The sequence below is a fragment of the Acipenser ruthenus genome, chromosome 7 (genome assembly GCF_902713425.1).
Source record: "Acipenser ruthenus chromosome 7, fAciRut3.2 maternal haplotype, whole genome shotgun sequence".
NCBI lineage: Eukaryota > Metazoa > Chordata > Actinopteri > Acipenseriformes > Acipenseridae > Acipenser > Acipenser ruthenus.
In genome coordinates this window covers 53,330,306-53,353,535 of record NC_081195.1, presented here as the reverse complement: position 1 = coordinate 53,353,535, position 23,230 = coordinate 53,330,306, and the positions used below count along the sequence as shown (strand labels likewise).

General features: G+C 35.4%; 1 protein-coding gene across 1 annotated transcript in view; it reads left to right on the top strand.

Annotated features, from left to right (window-relative positions):
- The window catches only part of LOC117414917 (calcium/calmodulin-dependent protein kinase type 1D), a 106,328-nt gene that overhangs the window by 40,423 nt on the left and 42,675 nt on the right, over positions 1–23,230 (top strand). Inside the window, exon 3 of the mRNA XM_059027280.1 lies at positions 10,994–11,068. Within this exon, the coding sequence (XP_058883263.1) occupies positions 10,994–11,068 (75 nt within the window). The remainder of the gene's footprint in view (positions 1–10,993; positions 11,069–23,230) is intronic.

Below are 23,230 nucleotides of genomic sequence, written 5' to 3'. Positions count from 1 at the left end.
CCAAAAATTCAGGACTTGGCAAAATTTAGAAAAAAAAGTATTTTTTAAATAAATAGGCTACCTTATATTTTCGTTTTTTTGGCAACGCTGGAAAAAACACATTTCCATACGCACACAAAAGAATTTCATTAACTGCAGGACCAAAAAAAAAAAAAAAAAAGCACTGTAGGAGGACATTTGAAAACTATTATTATAAATAATAATAATAATAATAATAATAATAATAATAATAATAATAATAATAATAATAATAATAATAAACCCCGCTTAAAGCAGGGAATCAATCAGGGGTGAGTTTATGTTTAAGTTTCACGCAGTATTTATTGCACACTGTACACAAAATGGATAGTTTTGTGGTGCACGAAAAAAAAAAAAAAGCAAGCAAGCCCAAATTTCACACGACTGCATCAGCAGCACAGGTATACTGTATATTGTAATTCTCCATGAAAATAAATAGGTTCACACAGGCAGTATTTGTCCAAACTGTTTATTGTGAACACAGATAAAAGAAATAAAAAGGAAGGACCACTGTCAGCTGCGGATCACGGCAAATAAATAATAATAAAATAACTGTCTATTCTCAGTCTCTGACTTGCTCTCCGCTTCACAGCGCTGTTTCAAACTTATTATGGCAGAGAATATGTTCTTGTGTGAGTATATATTTATATTAAACATTGTCCTTCATATAAAGCTTTTGGATAATAGCAGGGTGACGCTCAGGACCGATGAAAACTTTATGCTAGTGACGTAATCGTTAACCTTTCTCTCAATTCGTTAAGAAAATGCCTTAATTAACAAAAATTGTTGGGGCTTAACGACACATCTGAATGATCTCTTATGAATAGCAACTGCCGTTAAATAGGCGGCTATGGACGAAATCGAATCATGTACTCCTGTTTCCTCATTTGGACAGGTGCTAACCCTTTATAAATAGACCCCCATGACTCATAAAAAGCTAGATATCAAACCTGAAAATATATTGGTAGTGTATGATTTAAAACCACTGGAGTAAATTTCATGCCTTATTATCTTAACTCCCCCCCCAATAAAAAAAAGTTTGTTAATGTACATTTCCATAAAGGTTTGTATGTTAGGGGTTGCGTAGATTTTAGAATCATGCACCAAATTGATAGTAACTTATCTTCCCTTAAACTGTAACACATTACATTATACACGTAATATGTCAATTTTTAGATCAGAGAAGAGCTATCCGAAGTTGTGGTTTTACCCCACTGGGAAGAAGTGTGCACACTCCCACCACCCACCACAGAAAAGGTCAACCATACAGATAGTGCTGTTTTGATCAATAAACTAACTGCATTGTCAGAACATATTCGCTGTATGTCCTCTGCTTAGAGTGCAAAGACACTCACCAATGTCTGGTTCTATATTTACAGCAGTCATCTCAGATTCCATAAACCTAACCATATGCTTTAGGATAAGCCCTGAATGTAAGACCAATTCCTTGAATAAGCCAAATATGACGACAGCTTAAAGACCTGTGTAGTGGATTAAAAAGAACACCTGGAGAATTCTATTTTATTCCAATCACTTTATATTTGATATATAGTTAGCAATTATAAAATGCCCCCACAACCTGCAATTTAATTTTATGATTAAACCAGTGCGGGGGATGTGAATACATTTATCTTTCAAACAATTTGAGACATTTTGTTCATTGCCCACTGTACATTAAGCTTTTTTCCCAAAATGGAAAGGGAGAGATGGAGAGATTTACACTTTCTCATTGTTTTTGTGCATCTAATCACTTCTTTCTAAAACAGCATTATTGGATTTTTGCATTTACTCCAAGAACAGGCACTCACAACTAATCGATTCGGTACTGAATTTGTATGAGGCACAAAGAGCGTTGTTTCAAACATTTTTATTTTACTTGTAGAAACTGGAAACAAAGAAACTGCTTATTTGTCAGTTGAAAATCCCCAGTCAGCTCTGTATAATAAGTAATCTGACAAGTGGACTTGACAAAAAGGTTCCACACACATGCATAAAGCATACATCCTACGTATCTGTTGCTTAGCAGCAAAAAACCACAACAACATAATTGTCCTGTTTTCTGCATTAGTTTTTATGTATGAAAGGACCTTTGGTAGCATCTTTCCTTTGTGGTAACAGATAACATTGTAACATGTATTCACAGGATAGAGTATACCATATTCAATAAAACATTTGGCTAGTCAGTACATAATCAAACACCACATGCTGCATGTTTTACTTGTTTTGTTGGAGGAGGGGTTTCTTTAAAAATGAGATCTTGATTAATCAACCACTGGCCATTGAGTGATGTTCTGGAAAGAAGAACTTGATATCAGAGATTTCAGATTGACCTAATTTTGCTAAATACTAAAGTACAATTAAAACGTGATGGAAAAACGTGATTTCCCACAAACGATTCCGTTTTCCAAAAATTGTATTTGGTTGGTAATATGAAGAAAGGATAGGCTAAATTAAATTGGGGGTTATCATGTTTTTCCATGACACCCCTCCTGCACAGCAGCAATACAGTAAACACAGTATGTACAGCAGTAATGAGTCCTCCTGTAAATTGACACAAAAATGTGTTTATTTCAGGGTGCACATATAATGTATCATTTTGCAGAAAGTACAGTCCTACTATGATGTACTGAACCCAGTGTGGCCGACAGTATAAATTGTTCTTTTTGCCTGTTCTGGGCATGATTTAGAAGTCCTCACGCTTAGTGTAAGTTGGCTGTAGGCTGATCTTTTTTACAATAGAACATGCCTACTGGAAATTCCATAGTTGTTGTGTAGGTTGTGTGTCATCATTTCATGTGTGACCCTGTACAGCTTTTAATGCAAATTGTCTTCCGTTGCTCAATTAAAAACTTGCATTCAAATGTATGTTGTAGGAGGTAGTGTATTACTTCTCTGACATTAGTCATTTAAGTTGTAATTGCCATTGAATGCACTTTCATTTGTGATTGTTGAGCATGAAATATTAACAAGCTTGTTATTATTATAGATGGATGTTTAAAAAATACTTGTTATTGAAGATTCTGTTTAATGATTGGTTGATTCATTTGTTTGTTTATATATTTTTTATCCCAGTCTGGATGCTATAGATGCCATACTGTGATTATTCTCCCCAGACCCAAAATCTATGACATGGAAGCCCAGTCACCCTCTCAAATTGTATGAAGCAATAAACACTGGTAATCCATTTCACTAGCAGTGTTTCACTGTATCCAGGGCCTATTTGCAATATTCTAAACCCAAAGTCTTGCCATTGCAGGCATTGTAATGTTGTGGTTTGTTAATGGATCTGAGGAGTTTTCTTTAAATACATTATTTACAGCTTAAATCAGACAAGGCAGTACATGAATCTAGTAGACTGTGTCTAACATAAGCATTCATTATTTATTTAGCAGAAAATGCCCAGTTTGCTTTGGTAAAGGCTCTGTATTTGCTCCCTTTGTGGGGACATTGTAGCAAGAAAACCAAGGTAGCGTTAATCATTTGAAACTGTGTTTTTCTTTTACTCTGACATGCACTGTTTCAAACTGTGGAACTAAAAAGATAACTTTAAAGCAGCCTTCCTACATATTGGTTCTTTCATAACACAACCTCATACTCAGTAACAGGACTGACATGTTCAAATGCATTCATATAAATGTGTACTACACTTTTTATTTCTCATCTAATTTTGTTTAAAAGCGATAGTTGTGTTACAAGAGGCTAGAACATGGATATTAAATACACATAAAAGCTAATGATTAATTATTTGATTTACCACATAAATTAGTCCTTGCCTGGTATGAATTCGCAATAAGTTCACTGTTGATCAAAACTTTAATCCTTCAATTAAGTCTATGTCCTACACTTGAAACTTACTTGACTACTTGCAGGCACATGAATATGTGATTTCCAGTTAATACAACATTGATATTATAGAGATTAAAAAAGAAATTAAAAAAGTGAAAGTGATGATGCCATTTTATTGTTCATGTAACAGGATGGACACGGAGCCTTTAATTATTGAAAGAACTGTTTAATTTCAAATAGAAATTCTTTCCAGTAAGTCTTGCAACAAATTAATAACCACCCTATCTGATTGGAATCCGTTGATTGAATGGGACGTTATAAAGGAAAATCATCCCATTGGAATGGGCCAGTAGGTACCTAGTAGCCTCCTAAGAGGTACAGTAGGTTGGGATGAAGGGCTTTAATGGACGTGGGATGTAGTAGCGGTGTTGACATAATAGTAAAAATGACTTTAATAGTAAAGTTTAGGGATTGAGATTAGGTTTAGGGGTATAGATTAGGTTAGTTGTAGACATTAGGTTTAGGGGTAGGGGGTAGTAAGCTAGTAGGTACCTACTGGTCCATTAATATGGGATGATTTTGATTGATAACGTGCCATTTAATCGACTGATTTCAATCAGATCGGCTGAAACAACAGACAAGTCTTTAATATATAATAAATGACAGACAATAAGTCTTGAATACATACTAATAAGGAAATAATGTTTTTTGTTAGTTATACTGTTGAGTTGACCTTAAAGGCATAAAAGATGAAGTACAAAATAAATAACAAATTTCATAACACTTTTCTTTTTAGAGAACCTCATAGATAAACAAATAACTGCTAAATAACTTAATAATAAGATAAACAAGCAGTCAAAACAGTGTAGTAATTTTTCCCTTCATTTCAGCTGGCAACTCCAGTCATTGTTAAGGACAGGAATACCCCCAAAAATGTTAACTGGGTATGCAAATACCCAAATAACATGTTTGGGTATCCCTGTACTTACCAATAACTGGAGCTGTCAGTTGAAATGTAGGGCAAAATTACAACAAGAGTATGGTCAAGACACAAGGTTACACTGCGCTGGTGAGCCTCAATCAGGATGAAACTGGTTTCTAGTTACTGTATGTTTTGGCTGCTTGTATATCTATGAGCTTCTCTAAAAAGATAATTATTTTAGGGGTTGGTTAGGAGGACCTGCCCTCATAATCATAATCAACCATCACACTAGGCGTGGTACAGAAAAAGAAGGCGGCACCTTCTGACTGTCCAATTTGTCTGTGACTGTCACTGTCTCACTCAGACTGTCAGTGTCAGAGTCAATGAGGCAGGCTCGGAGTGCACATCATATTACCGCCTCTCTAGAAAAAATACCTTAGTTGAGTGGCTCAACAGCAATGTAGATTAATATTGATGACATTGGGTATCAAACACGCCCCTAAGTATAACAACTTGTTTCCGACTAAGAAAGATACACTTGTAGCTGTGTTTCTGTAGTTCTCAGATAATTTATTTAGTTTAATTACATTTCATTCACCAGAATGGAAATAGTAACAGACACAAATATCACATTTTTAATTTATTTTTCACAAATACCACACAATGAAAAGTTAGATTTATACCATAGACAAAAGTTCAATTGAATTGTATGTACTGCATCATAAAAAATATTGTACAACTATCCCTGTTTGTAATTGTGATGCACTTATTTAACCGTCGCCATAGAAACAAAGTAATTGCCTTGTCACACATTAATACAAGTTATTACTATTCATTCAGCACATTCTAAATGCAGTATTTATTCACTGAGATTGCAGTTAGGCCTTAACAAATGCATTATAGACATTTCATTTTAGAGATTTACTGCTTGCCCTTAAAGCATTTCTTAATAACGGCATTTGCGTTTATTACTTTGTTTCTGTGCTATTTCTCTGTAACATTGTTGTCATGTTTTGTTTTAATATGTGCTGAACCTTATTCATTGTCTTGCAGTGCTAATGTAACAGCTGGCACATTGCCCACTGCTAAACATTGTGAACATTATTGTTATTATTTATTAATGATACATGGATGGTTTGTGGTAAACTTGGGTTGCAAAACTAAGTAGCTACAATCAGTGCCAGGGCTGGGATTTACTAGCCCTGGTGCAAGACTGTGAAGTAGCCCCCCCCCCCCCCCCACAATAAAGAAAAAGAAAGAAATATGCAGCACAGCTCCAGCACAACCTAAAGAAAACCTTTTGAAAATAAATAAATAAATACATCAGCAGCAAAAACTTTTATTCTTATTTTCCAACAAACTATATTGTAACATTATGGTTAAGGATGCTGTGTGGTCCAGTGGTTAAAGAAAAGAGCTTGTAACCAGGAGGTCCCCGATTCAAATCCCAGCTCAGCCACTGACTCATTGTGTGACCCTGAGCAAGTCACTTAACCTCCTTGTGCTCTGTCTTTCGGGTGAGACGTAGTTGTAAGTGACTCTGCAGCTGATGCATAGTTCACACACCCTAGTCTCTGTAAGTCGCCTTGGATAAAGGCATCTGCTAAATAAACAAATAATAATAATAATGTTATTTTAAGATGCTTGTGAACAATATATATATATATATATATATATATATATATATATATATATATATATATATATATATATATATATAAACACATATTAATAGCTTCAAATGTCACAAAAACATATTAATCATAGGCATCAATTGGATTCCTAAATTAATGTTATTTAATCAGGGCAGCAGTGTGGAGTAGTGTTTAGGGCTCTGGACTCTTGACCGGAGGGTTGTGGGTTCAGTCCCAGGTGGGGGACACTGCTGCTGTACATTAATAATGTGATATCTTGTAATAATTGTAAGTCGCCCTGGATAAGGGTGTCTGCTAAGAAATGAATAATAATATTAATTAAGTACAAAAGATAGTATGAAAACATTTCTATATATATATATAAAAAAAACATCTGCAACAAAATTTAGCCCACAGTACAAATGCATTCAATACAACACTACAAATGCATTCAATACCACTATATATATATATATATATATATATATATATATATATATATATATATATATATATATATTAACAAATTAATATCCCAAAAGCATGTACTTTTTTTTTTAAATACTGAATTTTTACCATCTGTTGGTTACATCTGCCAGCAGAGCAATCACATGACCGTAATACTAACCGATTGCCAGAATGGGGCGCCTATATATGTTTTATGTTTACTCATTCAAGTGGGCTCAGAAAAAAAAGAAATTGACTCAGGGCTGGGCCCCCCCAAAGGCTGCAGTTGTGTCCCTTGAACCCCCCCTGACGCCGGCTCTGGCTGCAATAAAGATACTCTTTGAACAACTGGGTAAAAAAAAACCAGCTTTATTTCACAATTGTGTTTACACTTACATCTCTGACCTGAGCTGCCTTAGACCCGGTTGGAACAACAGATTCTTCTCATTTGAGCCACTTGTACTGGACTGTAAGTCGACTTTGGATCTGTATGTGCACATAGCACCTAAACTCAAGTGTATCTCTATTACACACGTTTTTCTCTTTCTGATTAAACACAAGCTGAGGTTGCAAGGTACAAATGCATTCATAGTAGAGCATGAATGAGAGCCAAGACAGCTTGACGCCAACTCTGTGGAATAGGTCACTTCTTTTTATGACGGCTCAAACTAGGACAGCTGGGTTTAGGCTAAGCTGCCCAGTGGCTAGTGTAAACGGGGTAACAGTAAGACAATAACTTAGCTACAATTTTACTCACAAAGTACTCCAGAAATATAGCTGCGTCCGTTTTCTGTTTGCAAGTTCATTGTTTTCTAAATCAGCACCCCAGTATAGGAGAGTTTTAGTCTAACCACATCCACACATCTGTGGAAAAATAGCTTAAAATAAAGGGCTTCTCATTATTCTAGCATGACCTTTATCCAATAACTTAACCTTTAAATGCCCATAATATTGATAAAGATGGGAGGTAAGAAAATCAAGTTACTAGGTATAACCTTTTTGAGAGGCTACCCTTTGTCAAACGTTACTGATTAAATGAAATACTGAATTGTTTTTTTTTTTTTTTTTTTTATCTATCATGTTCCAGGTAATAGGGTTCTGATTCAGCAATGTAGTTCAGAGCATGTATGATGAATAGAAAGCCTGGGATCTGACCCATGCCAGACCCCACAGGTTGTTTCATATCCAATTACCTCTGTACAACAAAAACACATCCTGCTTGGTTAAGGTTTATTAATCTCGTTGGTAAATATACAGACTAATATATTGAATCTCACAGAATCTCTTTAGTGACATAGTGACATTTTTACTGTATATCCTTATAATAGGATCCTTCCAGCCACTTACACATTTGTATATAATTATTGACTTATTTAAATTATCCAAAAGTGTACTTTTTGTGGGGTGTATTTTATTTCTTTACATTTTGCCTTTTTTTAGCAGACATTGTAATTTTGGCAAACGGAACTGGCCTTTTTTATTTTAGTACAGCACCCTAAATGCATGAGCTGGTTTTAATGTGTTCTTTATGGCAGGCTTATCTTCAAGCTGTACTCAGTGGGCATGAATAAGCTTTGTAGAAGATGCTGCTGCTATGCCTGGTATTTCCCACTTAGGTTCAGTTTTCTTAAAGATTATATTCTTATACTGTAGCTCTCTTAAAATTGGTATTTTCTATGTCCTCCGACCTCCTCTTTGGTGGTCTGTAACTCAGCTGACACACAGCAGCATATACAGTCACGTAAGACTGTGGGCCAAAACCAATTACCTTTTTTGTTAGAAGCAACATTAGGAGAAATTATCATCAATATTGTGCTAATTTAATTCAAATAAATATTGCTCCATATTAACTCTGATAATCACATAACCGAATTTTCCTCAATGTAGCCCTTCAGCAATAAAACTAATCGAATTGGGCTCTGTTTCAGCTGCTCCTCTGTCAATAAAAACAAAAGATCATAAAAAAACATGCAATAGTCATTTTTTTAAGCAAGCAGTAAACAGTAAAACCAAGTGAACAGGTCTCGAAATAATCCTGCTGTTAACTCTGATTAGTTAAAAAAAAAAAATTGAATGCAAATGTTTAGTCCCAATAAGAGTTTGTCTGTGTTATTGGGTAAAGGAAAGTTGGAACGATTATGGAATTTAAATTTCAAAAAAACAAATGTGTACTGTAAGTTTGAAGTGTTACCTGATGAGCACAAAAATACTGCACTTTTTGTTTAGCTTTTTATGGCTCTTTAAGAACTGTCAACGTTTAAGGTTGGATATTTGCAGTTGCTAAATTCTATAGATCCACTGTTCTGCTGGTTTCACAGACCCTCTCACTCTCCACCGTACCTACACTGCATGCTGGATCCATGCTGGATATATTTTCAATGTATTTCTTTAAATAATAATAATATATATATATATATATATATATATATATATATATATATATATATATATATATATACACACACACACACACACACACACACACACACACACACACACACACACACACACACACACACCACATATTGGCTTTAACAGTTCTTAAAGACCAGGTAGTGATGCATAATGTATGCTTTCCCCTTTAGTTTCCTCATTAAAATTGAAGCCAGTAGATTAAAAAAATGATAGTTATTGGTGAAAGTTACTAATATGCTCTCCAAACATTGTAATACAACAAAAGGCAAAACATATATTCTGAGTGGAGGCCTGACATTTTCACTTGGTCAAAAACAGAACAAAATGAATTAGCTGCAGAATACAGTATATTTATAAGGTGGCATCATTGTAACAGTGTAGAGAATGTCAGGGATATATTTTTCACAGCTGACAGCTTTTCCCTGTCTGAGAGGACCTTGATCACAGAGATAAACTGAAATAATGAAATCTTATTCTAATCCTATCAAAGCCAATGCAAAGCTCATGCATTTTACAGTACAGCCCTTTAAAGTAACAAATAGGTTAAAAGACAGCGTGGACATGGCTCCCATTGTGCCCAGAACTCCATTCCACTACTTCCTGCATTCTCTGCATAAGGCAGAACTCAAATGCATGGTCTCCTTGACTCCAGACTGCATCATTATAATCAGGGTACTGCATTTGACTTTTAACTTAAATAGAATATCAACACATGCAAAACCTTTCCAGAAGTGACTTGTTAACAGACTGTATTTCAGCTCACTTTAATTCAGCTTCAGTTACAATTTACAGCAACAAAGTCAAAATACAAAACCATTTTCTGAATCTACAGTAAAAGCTAGATCAGTATTATTTATTTCTTAGCAGATGCCCTTATCCAGGGTGACTTACAATTGTTACAAGATACCACATTATTTTTATATACAATTACCCATTTATACAGTTGGGTTTTTACTGGAGTAATCTAGGTAAAGTACCTTGCTCAAGGGTACAGCAGCAGTGTCCCCCACCTAGGATTGAACCCACGACCCTCCGGTTAAGAGGCCAGAGCCCTAACCACTACTCCACACTGCTGCCCCTATTAGACAAGTAGCTACATAAACTGTAGACAAGTCTGCAACCTGGACTACAGCTACTGAACATGATGGATATGCTACTACTGTCATTCACTGTTTGTGATTCTATTCTTTACTCACATATGTGCACAAATACTTTTCCAAGTAGATATCTTCAGGATGCCTTAAATTGGATGTGCATAATGATAACTAACATCCAAATAAGTTTGCTTTTTGTAATCTTAATGATTGTACAGTTTTGGGGGAAACAGACTAATGGATGATTTCACAGACCCAGATTAGAAGTGATCTTGGATCACTTTATCTAAGGGAACATCCAAGATCAGTACTAAACAGGCTTTGTAAAATATGCTCTATGACAATGGAGAATTATTCTGCATTTTTGATGAAATGCGAAAATTTAATCATGCAGTAAGAAAAGTATTTCACTGTGCCTTGAGACACAACATTTTCTTGGGACAGTCAACTAATGTAGCTACAGGACATTACCTGTCAGTGCTGCTTCCTGATAAGCATCAGCCATGCTATATAGATAGCTTTATATCCTACTGTTTATAGATAGATTTTGGGAGGGTTGTACCATATGGTTGCCATATAAATAAAAGGTTAAGGATATTTGTATATACAGTTTTCATATTGTTTTATGCAGAATTTAAAATAAGTTCTTGAATTCTTGTCTTTTTTTTCTATTTCAGAATCAAGCATGAAAATATTGTTGCTTTAGAAGATATTTACGAGAGCCCAAATCATCTGTACCTCATCATGCAGCTGTAAGTACACAGGTTACATGTGACTTTTTGTTGCTGTTCCTTTTATTATTTCATATTCCAATATTATTCTTTAATCTCTACCAAGGCATTCCATGTATTTTTTTTATATTTCCTTGCATTTAATGACATATAAAGCATGTTTTAAATCTCAGTGACCTTATAATGGAGTCAGATCATCTCTTCTTCATATGGAACTGTTTGCACATAATCATAGATTGAGCATTTTTAAATCTTTGAGCAATATGCCTTTTAAAATAAACTTGTTTGAGTTGCTGTGTTGAATGATCTAGTTATTACTCTTCCCTAATCTTCTTTTCTGTATCTTCTTCACCCACCCTGCCAGAATCAACACTGAAAAAACAAAACAAACGAAAAAAGGTTCCTTTGTGATTAAGTCATGATTTGCCTCATGGTCTTCCCTGATATCTGTATTCTGGTTAGAAATGGTGCGATCTCTCAGATAAAGTCTGTGAAAAATGAGCCTGTAACAGTGGTGTTAAATAATTCATCAGCAAAGAGTACTGCTACTGTAGGAAAGGGTATTAGAAGAGGAGGTATATCCAAGGAGGACTCAAACTGATGACTTTCCAAATGAGAGATAAGCATGCTACATACAGCCCTCCCCAGCCTCTTAAAGGAATTAGATTAAGCCCTTCAATTTGACTGTTTGCAGTTCCTGAAACGAATTACAAACCAAGAAAACACAAAAACTTTGATTGAAAACTAAAATATATTAATTAAGTCTTCATGGACAACACACAGTGCAAATAAGGTGGCGGATTTTCGCAACTTCTACGCAATAAAGCAACTGATGCAGCATGAAAACACTCCATCTGGCACAGTTTTACTGATTATAAAAGCACCCATGCCCTCCTCCTCACAACAGCTCACTTTTTAGAGACAATGTCTTCATTTTAAAAAGACAGCAATTTAAATTAAATATGCAGCTCAGGATATTTGAGCAAAATTGCAATTGTTTTGAGCTGTCTGGCCACCCTAGAGAAGAAAAGGTTGATTACATAGTGTTGAGACAGCGATGGGGTCCAGCTTTAACCTCAGTTCTTCATTCTTACAAAAAAATAAAAAAGGAAAGGATAGAAAAAAAGAAAAGCATTGTTAAAAAGGGAAATCCTTCTAGTTCATGTTGATTCAGAGGTCTTTTATTGTATCAACGTAAAAGCAATGTTCAGATTAAAGATCACAGGAATAGCTGCCGCAGTGATCACAGTTCTCCATTCTACTCCTACACAATGTCTTAAATCACGTAACTGACTCCCTCCTTTCTCCCACTGCAGTGCCTCGGTGCCAAATACATTAGGCACTCTGATAGTGACTGGACAAGAATACTTAATCACTTACTGTCAGAAATGACAATGGCGGGTAATTGTGTATCCTGCAGAGTCAGAAGAATTCCTTTAAGAAGTAGAAAAGCATATATTTAATTTGATACCACAATCACAGAATCAGTGTTGAACGGTGCTGCATGTAGATGTTTTGAATGTAAAATAATTTTTTTTTTAGAACCATTTTTTATGCTAGGCTTCAGTCTTACCATACGTTGTCATATTGAATTGACACTCATTACACAGCTCAGGAATCCTATAGCTCTATATCAATTACAGGTAGACACTGTAGCCCCAGCTGGGGCTGCATTAATTTAGACTGGTTGAGATGCAATGTTTTGCATATGTGAATGTTTTACATGTATTCATATTGTGTAATGGTTCAATGGTATACCACTAACTAAATGTATGATATGGACATAAATAATATTGATTCATTACTATGAAGCACTCAGTAGTAAGCAATACTAATTGCAGTTTATGAGGCATGTTTTCTGTTAAATTCATGGATTTAGACAGACACAGACACAACTACATGCACAATCCTTGCCATCTAGCTGTATTCTTACTATATATAATTAATAAAAGCATAATCTCTTGCTCCTTATAGCACATCAGTTATCTTTGATAATGTATTACCTGCATGGGTTTTACAGATATTTTTTTTGTTTTATTTTAATGTGTTTGGAACATTAAAACAAATTAAATATGAGATTAAAGTTCTGTGCTCTGTTTCAGTGCATCTTCATTCCGAATACAAGAAGTTTCAATCACTATAATAAGATAAAAGTGCCATTATTGGTAAGGCATGCATTGATTCCAAAAGGCACTGCTAGAAAATGTACACTCGTCAGACGATTACCCATTTTGAAAGTGCTTTTGAAAATGATAATCCATCACTGGGAGTAGAATCTTTTTTTATGAACCAATTTTGTGTTCCACAGCTGTTATATTTATAGTGCAGGTGTGAAATGCAATGATCAACAGCCTTACTGTAAAGGCCACCTGTCTTTCATAAGTGGAGTTATTAAAAAAAATAGATTGTATTAAGTCAGACATAGGCCGGAACATTTCTTCTGTATTATTGGGTTATGTATTGCTGTATATGAAGTTAACTTCATGGCTGCGGAAATGGGTTTAAAACGCAGCCTCTATTTTCTCTTTTGTTTATAAAAAAACCCCTGCTTTAAAATCCAGTCCCTGTTGTCTAGAAAGCCTAGTTGTTATAGTGTGGGGACTATGTTTCTCACAGATGATAATAATATACTCTCAACTCTCAAAATTTGACTTGATTCAATGAGGAGAGTTTTTACTTGCCTCATATCCCCAGAATTATTGTTTCTGTTGTTCATTATCAACAGCTGTCCTGTAATTAAGGTTCATTCATAAAAGTGGAACTGGCATGAAGCTATGGAGATTGGCCCGAAAAGGAATTGCTATGAATTGATGCTTGATTGAAAGTAAATGCATTCATTCATATGTTACCATTCATTCATTTGTACGCAGCGGGCTAAGAATGACAGGCATATACTTTTTCACCAGAGGTGGCGCTGGTATAATTAGTTGCTTTGGGTGCCCAGTTTACTTGAGCAAAGATCAGTGTGTGAGGTGTCTAGCTATATTAGAAGTTCATGAGGATTTTGTATGTTTTTTCAGCAGCTTGCAAATACACTAAATCTCAGAATAGGAAATACACAGCGCTCCAAAAATATATTTGATATCTTAATGTCAATTTCTGAAAGTATTATTAAAATCAATTAAGTGTGTAGGGGTCAGCCAAAAGGCCAGCTTTCTGAGTCTGTTTTATAAGCATTTGTATGGATTTTAACATGAAGATAATTACAGTGACTTGTATTCAAATCTTTCACACTGCTGACATTTATTTGAAGTGGGATCCTCCTGCAGTATAAATGGTATGGGTGTCCATACAGCTGGATATAAAATGGCGTTTTGATTAAACCACCCCTTAAGCCATTTACATTAGCATTATTGTTTGCAATCTTTCACACAATTACTCATACATTGTGTTTTGATTTATTAAGAATTCAATGACACACAGCTGCTTTCAGACGATTCTATATTGATGTATATGCTTTAAAAATCATCTCACTTTGATGGATATGACTAAAACATTACCAGCATGCCAATTATGAATAACAACATCTGTGCATATCATTTTAAGACATTTATGGCTCTGTGTAAAAAGGGATTTTAAGAGCTGGACTGAATCTTGATGCATTTTCTCAGTCATTTACTCTTAGTCAGAATAAACAAAGATGAATCAGATTACTCATTTTAGTTTAGTACCCTTGGTATAAAGATATGGTTTTCTGCTGCCAAAAATTCACCTCAAGCAATCTACACGACCCTTTTTTTTATCCTGCATCAGCAAGGGAGCCTTATTCTACATATGTGAGTACTTCCCAAATAGGAGCTGATGCTCCTAACCGTGTTGTAAATAATATCCTAAACTCTTTCAGCAATTTCATAGACTTATCAGCATGCATAGATAACACAAGTCACACTTAGTGTAACTCATCTATTCAGGATTCTTTTTAACAGGATTCTCCAATGCACAAACAACACAAAAAAGCCCAATCAGTTGACTCTCAAGGGAGCACCAACCTGAACTCCACCGTGCAGATTTGCAGAAAATGTCAACCATGCTATTTTGGTAGTACCTTTTGGGCAATTTGGGTTCATAATGTATGCAGTTTTCTTTAAGGCTGAGAAATTGTCCTTCAAAATTCAGATGACCTAATTAATATTAAAATATGCAAGGGTATATTAAATATTTCTGTATCGTTCAGCTTTCTTAAACTGTGTTTACAAGAAGTTTTTATATTGTGTTGATGAAAAAAAACCTTTATAGATTAATATGGGTTTTATAGCTTGCTGTGTGCATTTCAAAACAAAAACCCAGACAGAGCGTTACACAAATATACTTAAGGTGGATAAAACGCTGACGAAGTGCTCTGTATATTGTACTTTGCACAATCCATGCATTATTTGCTAAACAGTTTTTTGCTCCATATGTATTTTATTAAATCTTTAAACCTTTAAAATCTGTTAAACCTTTAAAATCCATTAAAACTCCATCATGTGACAGATTATAGTTTGCACTACAGTCTTTAACAACGATCTTTATTGAGAGCAACGGTACTTGTACTTTAATTATTCCATAGCAACGATACTCATAGCAACGACTCTGACCTAGACTAACGTGCTCACCTTTTATAGCACAAGGGGGAAAAAATGGCTCAGCTTTCTGAAGATGGGCTTCAACAAATTCTAAACGTAAAAAGATGCTAAAAACACAAAAGTTGTAACAAAAACATCTACTGCCATCTTTTAGCAATATCTCCCCTCCAAAAACACAGATTTAGAGAAGTCTTGGAGAAATACAAGACTCGAGACCTGAAGCAGATGAAGCTGTCTTTCAAGGTTTAATAAAATGGACTGGATATTTTGTGAAAAACTATTGCCCCCTTGTGTTGATATAGTGTTGTCCGGGGGACAATATTGCCTTAAACTTTAGGATTGGGGCATATAATCCCGTCATACCCCCTCTGGGGACAGTAGTTGGCCACTAAAATATATGCCTCAACTTCAATCCATATTTGTGTAATATACATATTATACATATATAATATATACAAGGCTCTCTACAGAAGGGTAGCTTCTGCAATTCTGGTCTTAATGGTATTCTACAAAAGGAGCTAAAATCCAGCCATTTAGATTAATTATATACAAAATATGCAGTCAAAATCTTTAGTAGAGTACATTTTCAGAATACTGGTAGTAACTCTACAATAGGCTGCCCTACTCGCCCACATTTACCACTACATTATTATTATTATTATTATTATTATTATTATTATTATTATTATTATTATTAACGTAATAATAAATATCTGAATTCTGCAGGGCCAGCGCAAGGCTCTTGTTATATTTTTTGTTATTGGGGCTCCAATGTACTGGGCATTTTTGTGACTTTTTGGAACTCTGTACTGTAAGTCTTGCAGAAAGCTGATATTAAGCCTCACATTAGTCTCTTTGAAGAAATTTGTGGAATCATTTTTTTTTAATTTTTTTTTATTTTTACAAAACATATTATTGCTTGTCTTGTGAAACAAATCTTGGCCTGTGAATTAGGTTTAACAGATTCCCCTTTAACTCTATACACGGTCGCTTATCTAGCCTGGTGCTTTTTTTTTTTTTACTTAGTAGTAGCTGCAGTATTTTTTATAATCTGGCTTATAAAACAACTAAATTATAAAGCGCTATCATTTTTGGAGTTACCTGCACATGGCAATAATTTGAAATGTTTAATAAATGGTATCTCATAAAAAAAACATACTGAATGAAGAGGTCTCTAAACCTCAGTCCCTTTGTATGCTTATGTATTTTTTCTTGGGAAAAGAAACTTGCCAAGGCTACTTTCAGCAGATCTCAGTCTTAATAAAGACCTGAGTTTTAAATTGCAGCTCGGCTAAAGGCTTCTTCAAGCTAAAACCTGGTATTCAATTGGTAATCAATCAGGTCTTCCCCAGATACTAACTTTACTTACATTCTCAGTTTTGTTGGACAGTCATTGAAAAAGCTGAGTATATTATAATGTGAACCTTGCTTAAATCGTGTAAATAATAATAATAATGTGGGTTACTTTACAGTATGTTCATATCTGAGCAAGTGTGTACATGCTTTAGCTTCCACTTTGTTTATAAGCTTAGAATTTCAAAGCCTGTCAGGCTTAATGACCAGATAACATTCCTTGCTGCTCATCCCTTGTCTGGGATGAAAGAGCTGCCAATTGTTTTTACTGTACATTCCTGTCAATTTAGAATGTCGATGGTTGTCAAAGAGGGCCCCATCCCCTCTCCTCCAGCTTTCATAGAACCCCTTTCAGGAGATTCCCTGTGCTCACCTTCGGTTATACGGTTCTGATGCTGTTCCTTCTCCCTCGCTCTGGTATACATTTTCCATACGTAATGTTGTTGGTGGTCGTAACCCTAGTTCCCTGAAAGAGAAGACAACCAGCAACCGCGAGGTCGCATCGGTCGCCCTCACGGGTTCAATTCAAAAAGACAAATGGCTTCCTCAGTATGACGGTTTTAATCCCTCGGTGGGCGGGACCGAGGGCGTCATCCCAGGAAGCGGCCTATCGGCAGCTCTGGTATCGAGAGCTCAGAAAAAACCTACCAATAGGCAGGCATATCCGATTTGCTGTGTGTTAACATCACCCTGTAGACAGCTGACAGTTTATTTTAGTGTACTTGAGTACAATTTTTACACAGTATGAGTGCTGAAATAAGTTTTGAGAATATTTTTCCAATATCACATTTAAAATGACATGAATAAAATCCTCTTTTTTTCCAATTAAGCATTTTTGGGACAGTTCAAATTTGGTCAGCCCAGGCACATATGTTGCAAGAGCCATTAGTGCATTAAAAAATGTAAAAGGGTCCTGTACATGCAATTACCATAATTCATTCATATTTAATTACCTTCATATAAACATGGAATTGAAGAAGATTTATAATTCCACTGTTATGTAGTAAAGTTGATTCTTTGAAAAAAACATACATCAACTTTGCACTGCTGCAAATAACACAGATCTGGACAAGTTTGAAAAGTGACAGATGAGGCACCGAGATCAGGCACCCAGTGTTGGGAAGAAACAGAGATAAAACCTGATTGGGCTGGTCTGATACTGTTGTGCTGTTGTAAACGTCTCCCAGTCATTATGCCTCAGTTGAAAAAGTGAATAAATAACTGCTGTGAGAGCTCAATCTGAGGATCCTTGTTTATACACGGCTTGTACATCTGTCACTACAAAACAAAAAAACACACTTTTTCAGAAAATAAGGACTTGCATGCTGCCTAGAAAAACTGATGTTAACTTCAGCTTCTATAGATCGTACTGCTGGGACTGAAGGCAGACTTCATGGAAAGACAGGCAGGCTGTTGATTCGTCCAGTATCAATTGCTCGGGGACTGCCACACTCTCAAAAGCATCTGTCGTATAGAAAATAATGTTTTAGTTATCCCATTCATTAACAGACTGAATTTTTTTATTTTTTTGCAAACTGTTAGTGGTTCTAAGGTTAGGATTTGGGGTGAAATTGTGAAGTGAGGGTAAAGCATATGTGTAGATGGTCCTAGAAGCAAGAACGATCCTGCAGCATTTGGCTCAGAACAAATAGACAAATTACAGAAGATCTGAGCAGACAATAGACCCTAAAAGAGGGGATAAAGATGATTTCAGATTGTTGTGATATGCGCCAAAAGAGCATTATTATCTCAGCAGGGATCTTTTAGCTTTTAAATTAAAAAGAGGATTGTATAGAGTCTGCTTTTGTTATTGTTGTAGTTTGTTAGATTCAGAAATGAGTTCCAGCTGCTAAATGACTGCTGACTTATACGTTTGTGATGCTCATAAATAGAGTGGCACTTTTCCATTGATTACCCAGCATTAAAGCAATGTGGTTCTTTTGTGCAATACATTGTCTGAATACAAATTATGTTCTTCTAAACCAGTAGTTTTCAACCTTTTTCAATGTAGGGACCACCTTGGTGTTTGGATTTTTCCCATAGACCACTTGCCACGCATTTTTTCAAAACAGCATTTTGAAACTAATTTGTATGTGTATATGTATAAGTACATGTAGGAAGTAAAGTATTTATATAACGTACCTAACTTAATGAGATTCCTGGGCTTGAATGTTCTCTACCGGCTCATCAGGGAACGTTGTCATTTTACGCATTGAAAGCTGCTAATGGCAAAGTTCCTGTTTCTTTTAAAATATTTGTAGATAAATGGCATTTCAATTTTGCAGGATTAAGAGTTTTGTTTGACAAATAATGCACTGGGGCTTGGGTCATCCTGAGATCCAGTGCTGGTTCCCACAACAGTTACCTTGTGTAGCAAATTAATCTATTCATTTCTAACGTAGCTTATTGCACTCACTGAGTCACCAGCTTCGCTCAAGGTACATATAAAAAACACACTGGAATACGAAGACGAGGTGGGTGGGAAGCAATGTGAAATATTAAAAAAGGACTGGAGAGTGTACAGGATGTTACATAGTACTTCTGGTGGGCTGTGGTGTGTAAATTAAACAGGATTGGTGGAGCACAGTCGATGGGATTTATAGCATTTTGGTTAAATATGATGACGTCAGAGCATGGATTACAAAAATGTGCATTTATTTGAATGCTAGATGTAGATTTTTTTAAAATAATGCTTGCCAAAAAGAAGTTTGTAATTTTGACAAGACAAATGCGCCTTCATAATGTGTAACAGTTACTTACTTAGTATTTGTTTCACATAAAAAAGCTGAAGTTAGTGCTTGATATTGCATCAAAGGGAGCTGAAATATTAATTTATAAACATACACATAATAAAAGAAAACAGATAAAGGGGAAAGATGCAGACTACATACATATTTTATAATTACATATAATGTGGTTAACCCTTTAAGGACCAAGCGTTTTTCAGTGGGATGCTCACCAGGACAGTTTTTTTTTGTTTTGTTTTGTTTTTGCTGCAGTTGACTCTCTTCCTATAAAAATTCACAATTTTTTTTTTTGTACAGTAGCATCTTGGAATTGGTGTCCTTTTTTCAGAACACTCTGTGGAATACCATAAAGTACTTCACTAACCATTTTTTTTTATATTACGTATTGGGGAATATTTGAATTGGGGGAAAGAGTACACACTCAGTTACAATGCTCATTGTTTTGGAGCTATTCATTCCCAGCAAGCATTGTGTGTCAGTGTTGCCAAGTGAAAGCTAAAATGTACTCTTTTTCTTGCTTATAGTTTTAAAAACAACCTCATGGTATTCATTTCTGCAGCCTTTAATTGGCTTTTGCTAACCTTGTTATAGCATTGGGGCCATACATCAATACAATGTTAATTAGTGCTTTTGTATGCCAAATTCACATCTTGCTTATTGGTTCCTTGGTATTTATCTGGTTTGTTTTGAAATTTCATGGAAGAAGCAGTCATTCTGAGTTAGAGAAGATATACAGTTAAGCAATTCAAACCTTCAAAAAATATAATAAAAGTGTAGCGCTGTATGTATAATTAGGGCTTGAGAAATCCAAACAAACCGGTTTTGTTTTTGTTTGTTTGTTTGTAAAAACAATTATTATTATTATTATTATTATTATTATTTATTTCTTAGCAGACGCCCTTATCCAGGGCGACTTACAATTGTTACAAGATATCACATTATACATTATTTCACATTATACAGATATCACATTATTTTTTTCATACAATTACCCATTTATACAGTTGGGTTTTTACTGGAGCAATCTAGGTAAAGTACCTTGCTCAAGGGTACAGCAGCAGTGTCCCCCACTGGGGATTGAACCCACAACCCTCCGGTCAAGAGTCCAGAGCCCTAACCACTACTCCACACTGCTGCCCATAACAATAGGCTAAAGGAAGGGAAATTACATCTATTTTAGAGACTTAAAGGACATTTGCCCCTCTATAAATCCATGTCATCACAAGCAACACACCATGGCTCCTGCCATGGTGGGTATAGTGTGCATCTGTATTTAAAACAAACAAATGAGAAGAAAGGAGATTACAGTACTGAATATGGAAAATTGTCTACTGCTTATACCCTTACAAATGCATACCATGTTAAAGCATAGCCACATGTGGTAAATTATGGTAAAGCTCAGGCAAGAAAGGTTATTCACAGATAAATATAAAGCATTGTGAAAATCATGGTATAAGCAAGGGAAACAACAAAATATCCAAGCACATTTTATGATTGCTATATTATGACTTTTGGAAATGATTACCAAGGTCCTTTGAATAAATGGCGTGAGAATGACCTAGATGAACCCAAAAAGGAAACCTGGAGAATACATTTCTACCTACAAGATTTTAGTAAACAGTGGCATTACTTACACAATGTAGCATATTTTCTTGTGCACATCAAGATATTAAACCGACAAACCGGGCAGCTTCAGGGCAGCAGCAAGAGCTCATATCCCTCAGGAAAATGACATCAATAAATTCTGTTATCACACCAGTAGATGAGTTGGGACCTTGGTGTACTCGTTAGGCCTTTGCTCTCTATGTGTCAGAGAGATAATGCATCAGAATTTGACAGTGACTGAGTCAATCATAATGGAACACACTTAGCTCACAGTACCCTATGGCTGGACTTTTAATAAATACTGTTTTAGAATAAAAACTAGTGACCCTACTTGAAATGTTAATTATATTCGGAAATCATCAGGTTTGCAATCATAGTAAGATTGTACAGTATATATGTTTTCAGTGTAGTGCAGTTTTGTATTTGTATTATGGAGCAGATACTCTAATACAGCATCATTTTAAAGGGATGAATTATTGGTGATGTCCAGTAAAGATGATTGTATGATTATAATAAGGTAGAAATGTAGTTGCTTGGAGTTTCTTGTTTTTAGCATTTTTATAAAGTCGTAGCGCTTCAAATCTGTTCCCCCATAAAACAAAACAGAAATGACTTAAAAAGCCTTATATTTCATGACATTTAAGTCCTTTCTTGTGTAGATATTAGAAGTGCTTGCTGAGCTTTTTCTTTAAGGGGGATACGAGTGCATTCGTTGCTTGAGGTTCACATGAAGTTCAGTGATTTTGACGTCTTTCCCATTACACATGGCAAATTGATTCATGTGACCAGGCTTTTGTGAATCTGTGTTAGATTTTATTCTGACAATTCACAACATGCAAACAACATCAATGTCTCACAAATGAACATTATTGTTACAGAAACAAGAACACCTGCCATGAAAACCAATGCAACACATAGAGGTCATCTGTGTTTAATCTGTTCTGCAGTTTGTTGCATGGTTGCACAGAAGGGGGAGCTATAAACCATAGAACATATTTTAAGTGATTACTGAGCATTTGACCCTGAAATTAGAGCATTCAGTTGTCCAGGAAGTAAAATATAAAACAATGGAATTAGAGACTGTAACCTTAATATAATATCTATGTTGTGTATTCATTATTTAGACTCAATTTCAAGCACATACCTTGATAATATTACCTCTTACTGATTGGTTAAATTAGTGTGGCTTACCCTGCACAGCCTTGTTATATTCAGCTCCTTGGAGTGCCTCTGGGGAAATTTAAACAGCTTACTGAAACAGCCAGCTCGGTTCCATCTCACTCTCTTTGGATACTATCATAGAGTAGAGCTGCTGCATGTGGCATCTACTGCTTCTGTACAGACTGCTGCAGTAAGCAATGCATCTGCAGAGCAGAGCACACCACAGCAGGATATTATTGAGACCTATGTACAAAGTGCTGGTACTACTCAGCAGATCAGATTCTCCTTAACTTCAGTACCTCAACATGTTTACATAAAATACTTGGCCGTCCTGTGTGTGCTCACTTCACTTTTGTGAATAAACAAGACAAAAAGCAAATTGTTCACCACAAACCTTTCAACGACCTTTAATAAGGATGCTGGTGGTGCCAGAATACCAAGAAACACATGCAGCACTTTTTGCAATGAATATCAATTGTTTCTAAATGTACATGATGCATCCACTATTATAGCTGTTGCGTGACAAGGTTTCATATGTGTCATCATAGACATGCAGTAGGACAGCTGGCAAGACAAAATGGCCATTGGTTCATATTTTATGGGTGTACGGTAAGTCAAATTTATAGACTATTGATTCTGTACTGGGTCCTGTCATTGTATTTGGAATCCCTATGCAACTAAATATAAATTAAAGGTACAACATATGATCAAACCAATCTTGACAGTTAAAACATACACAGAAAAAACCTTGA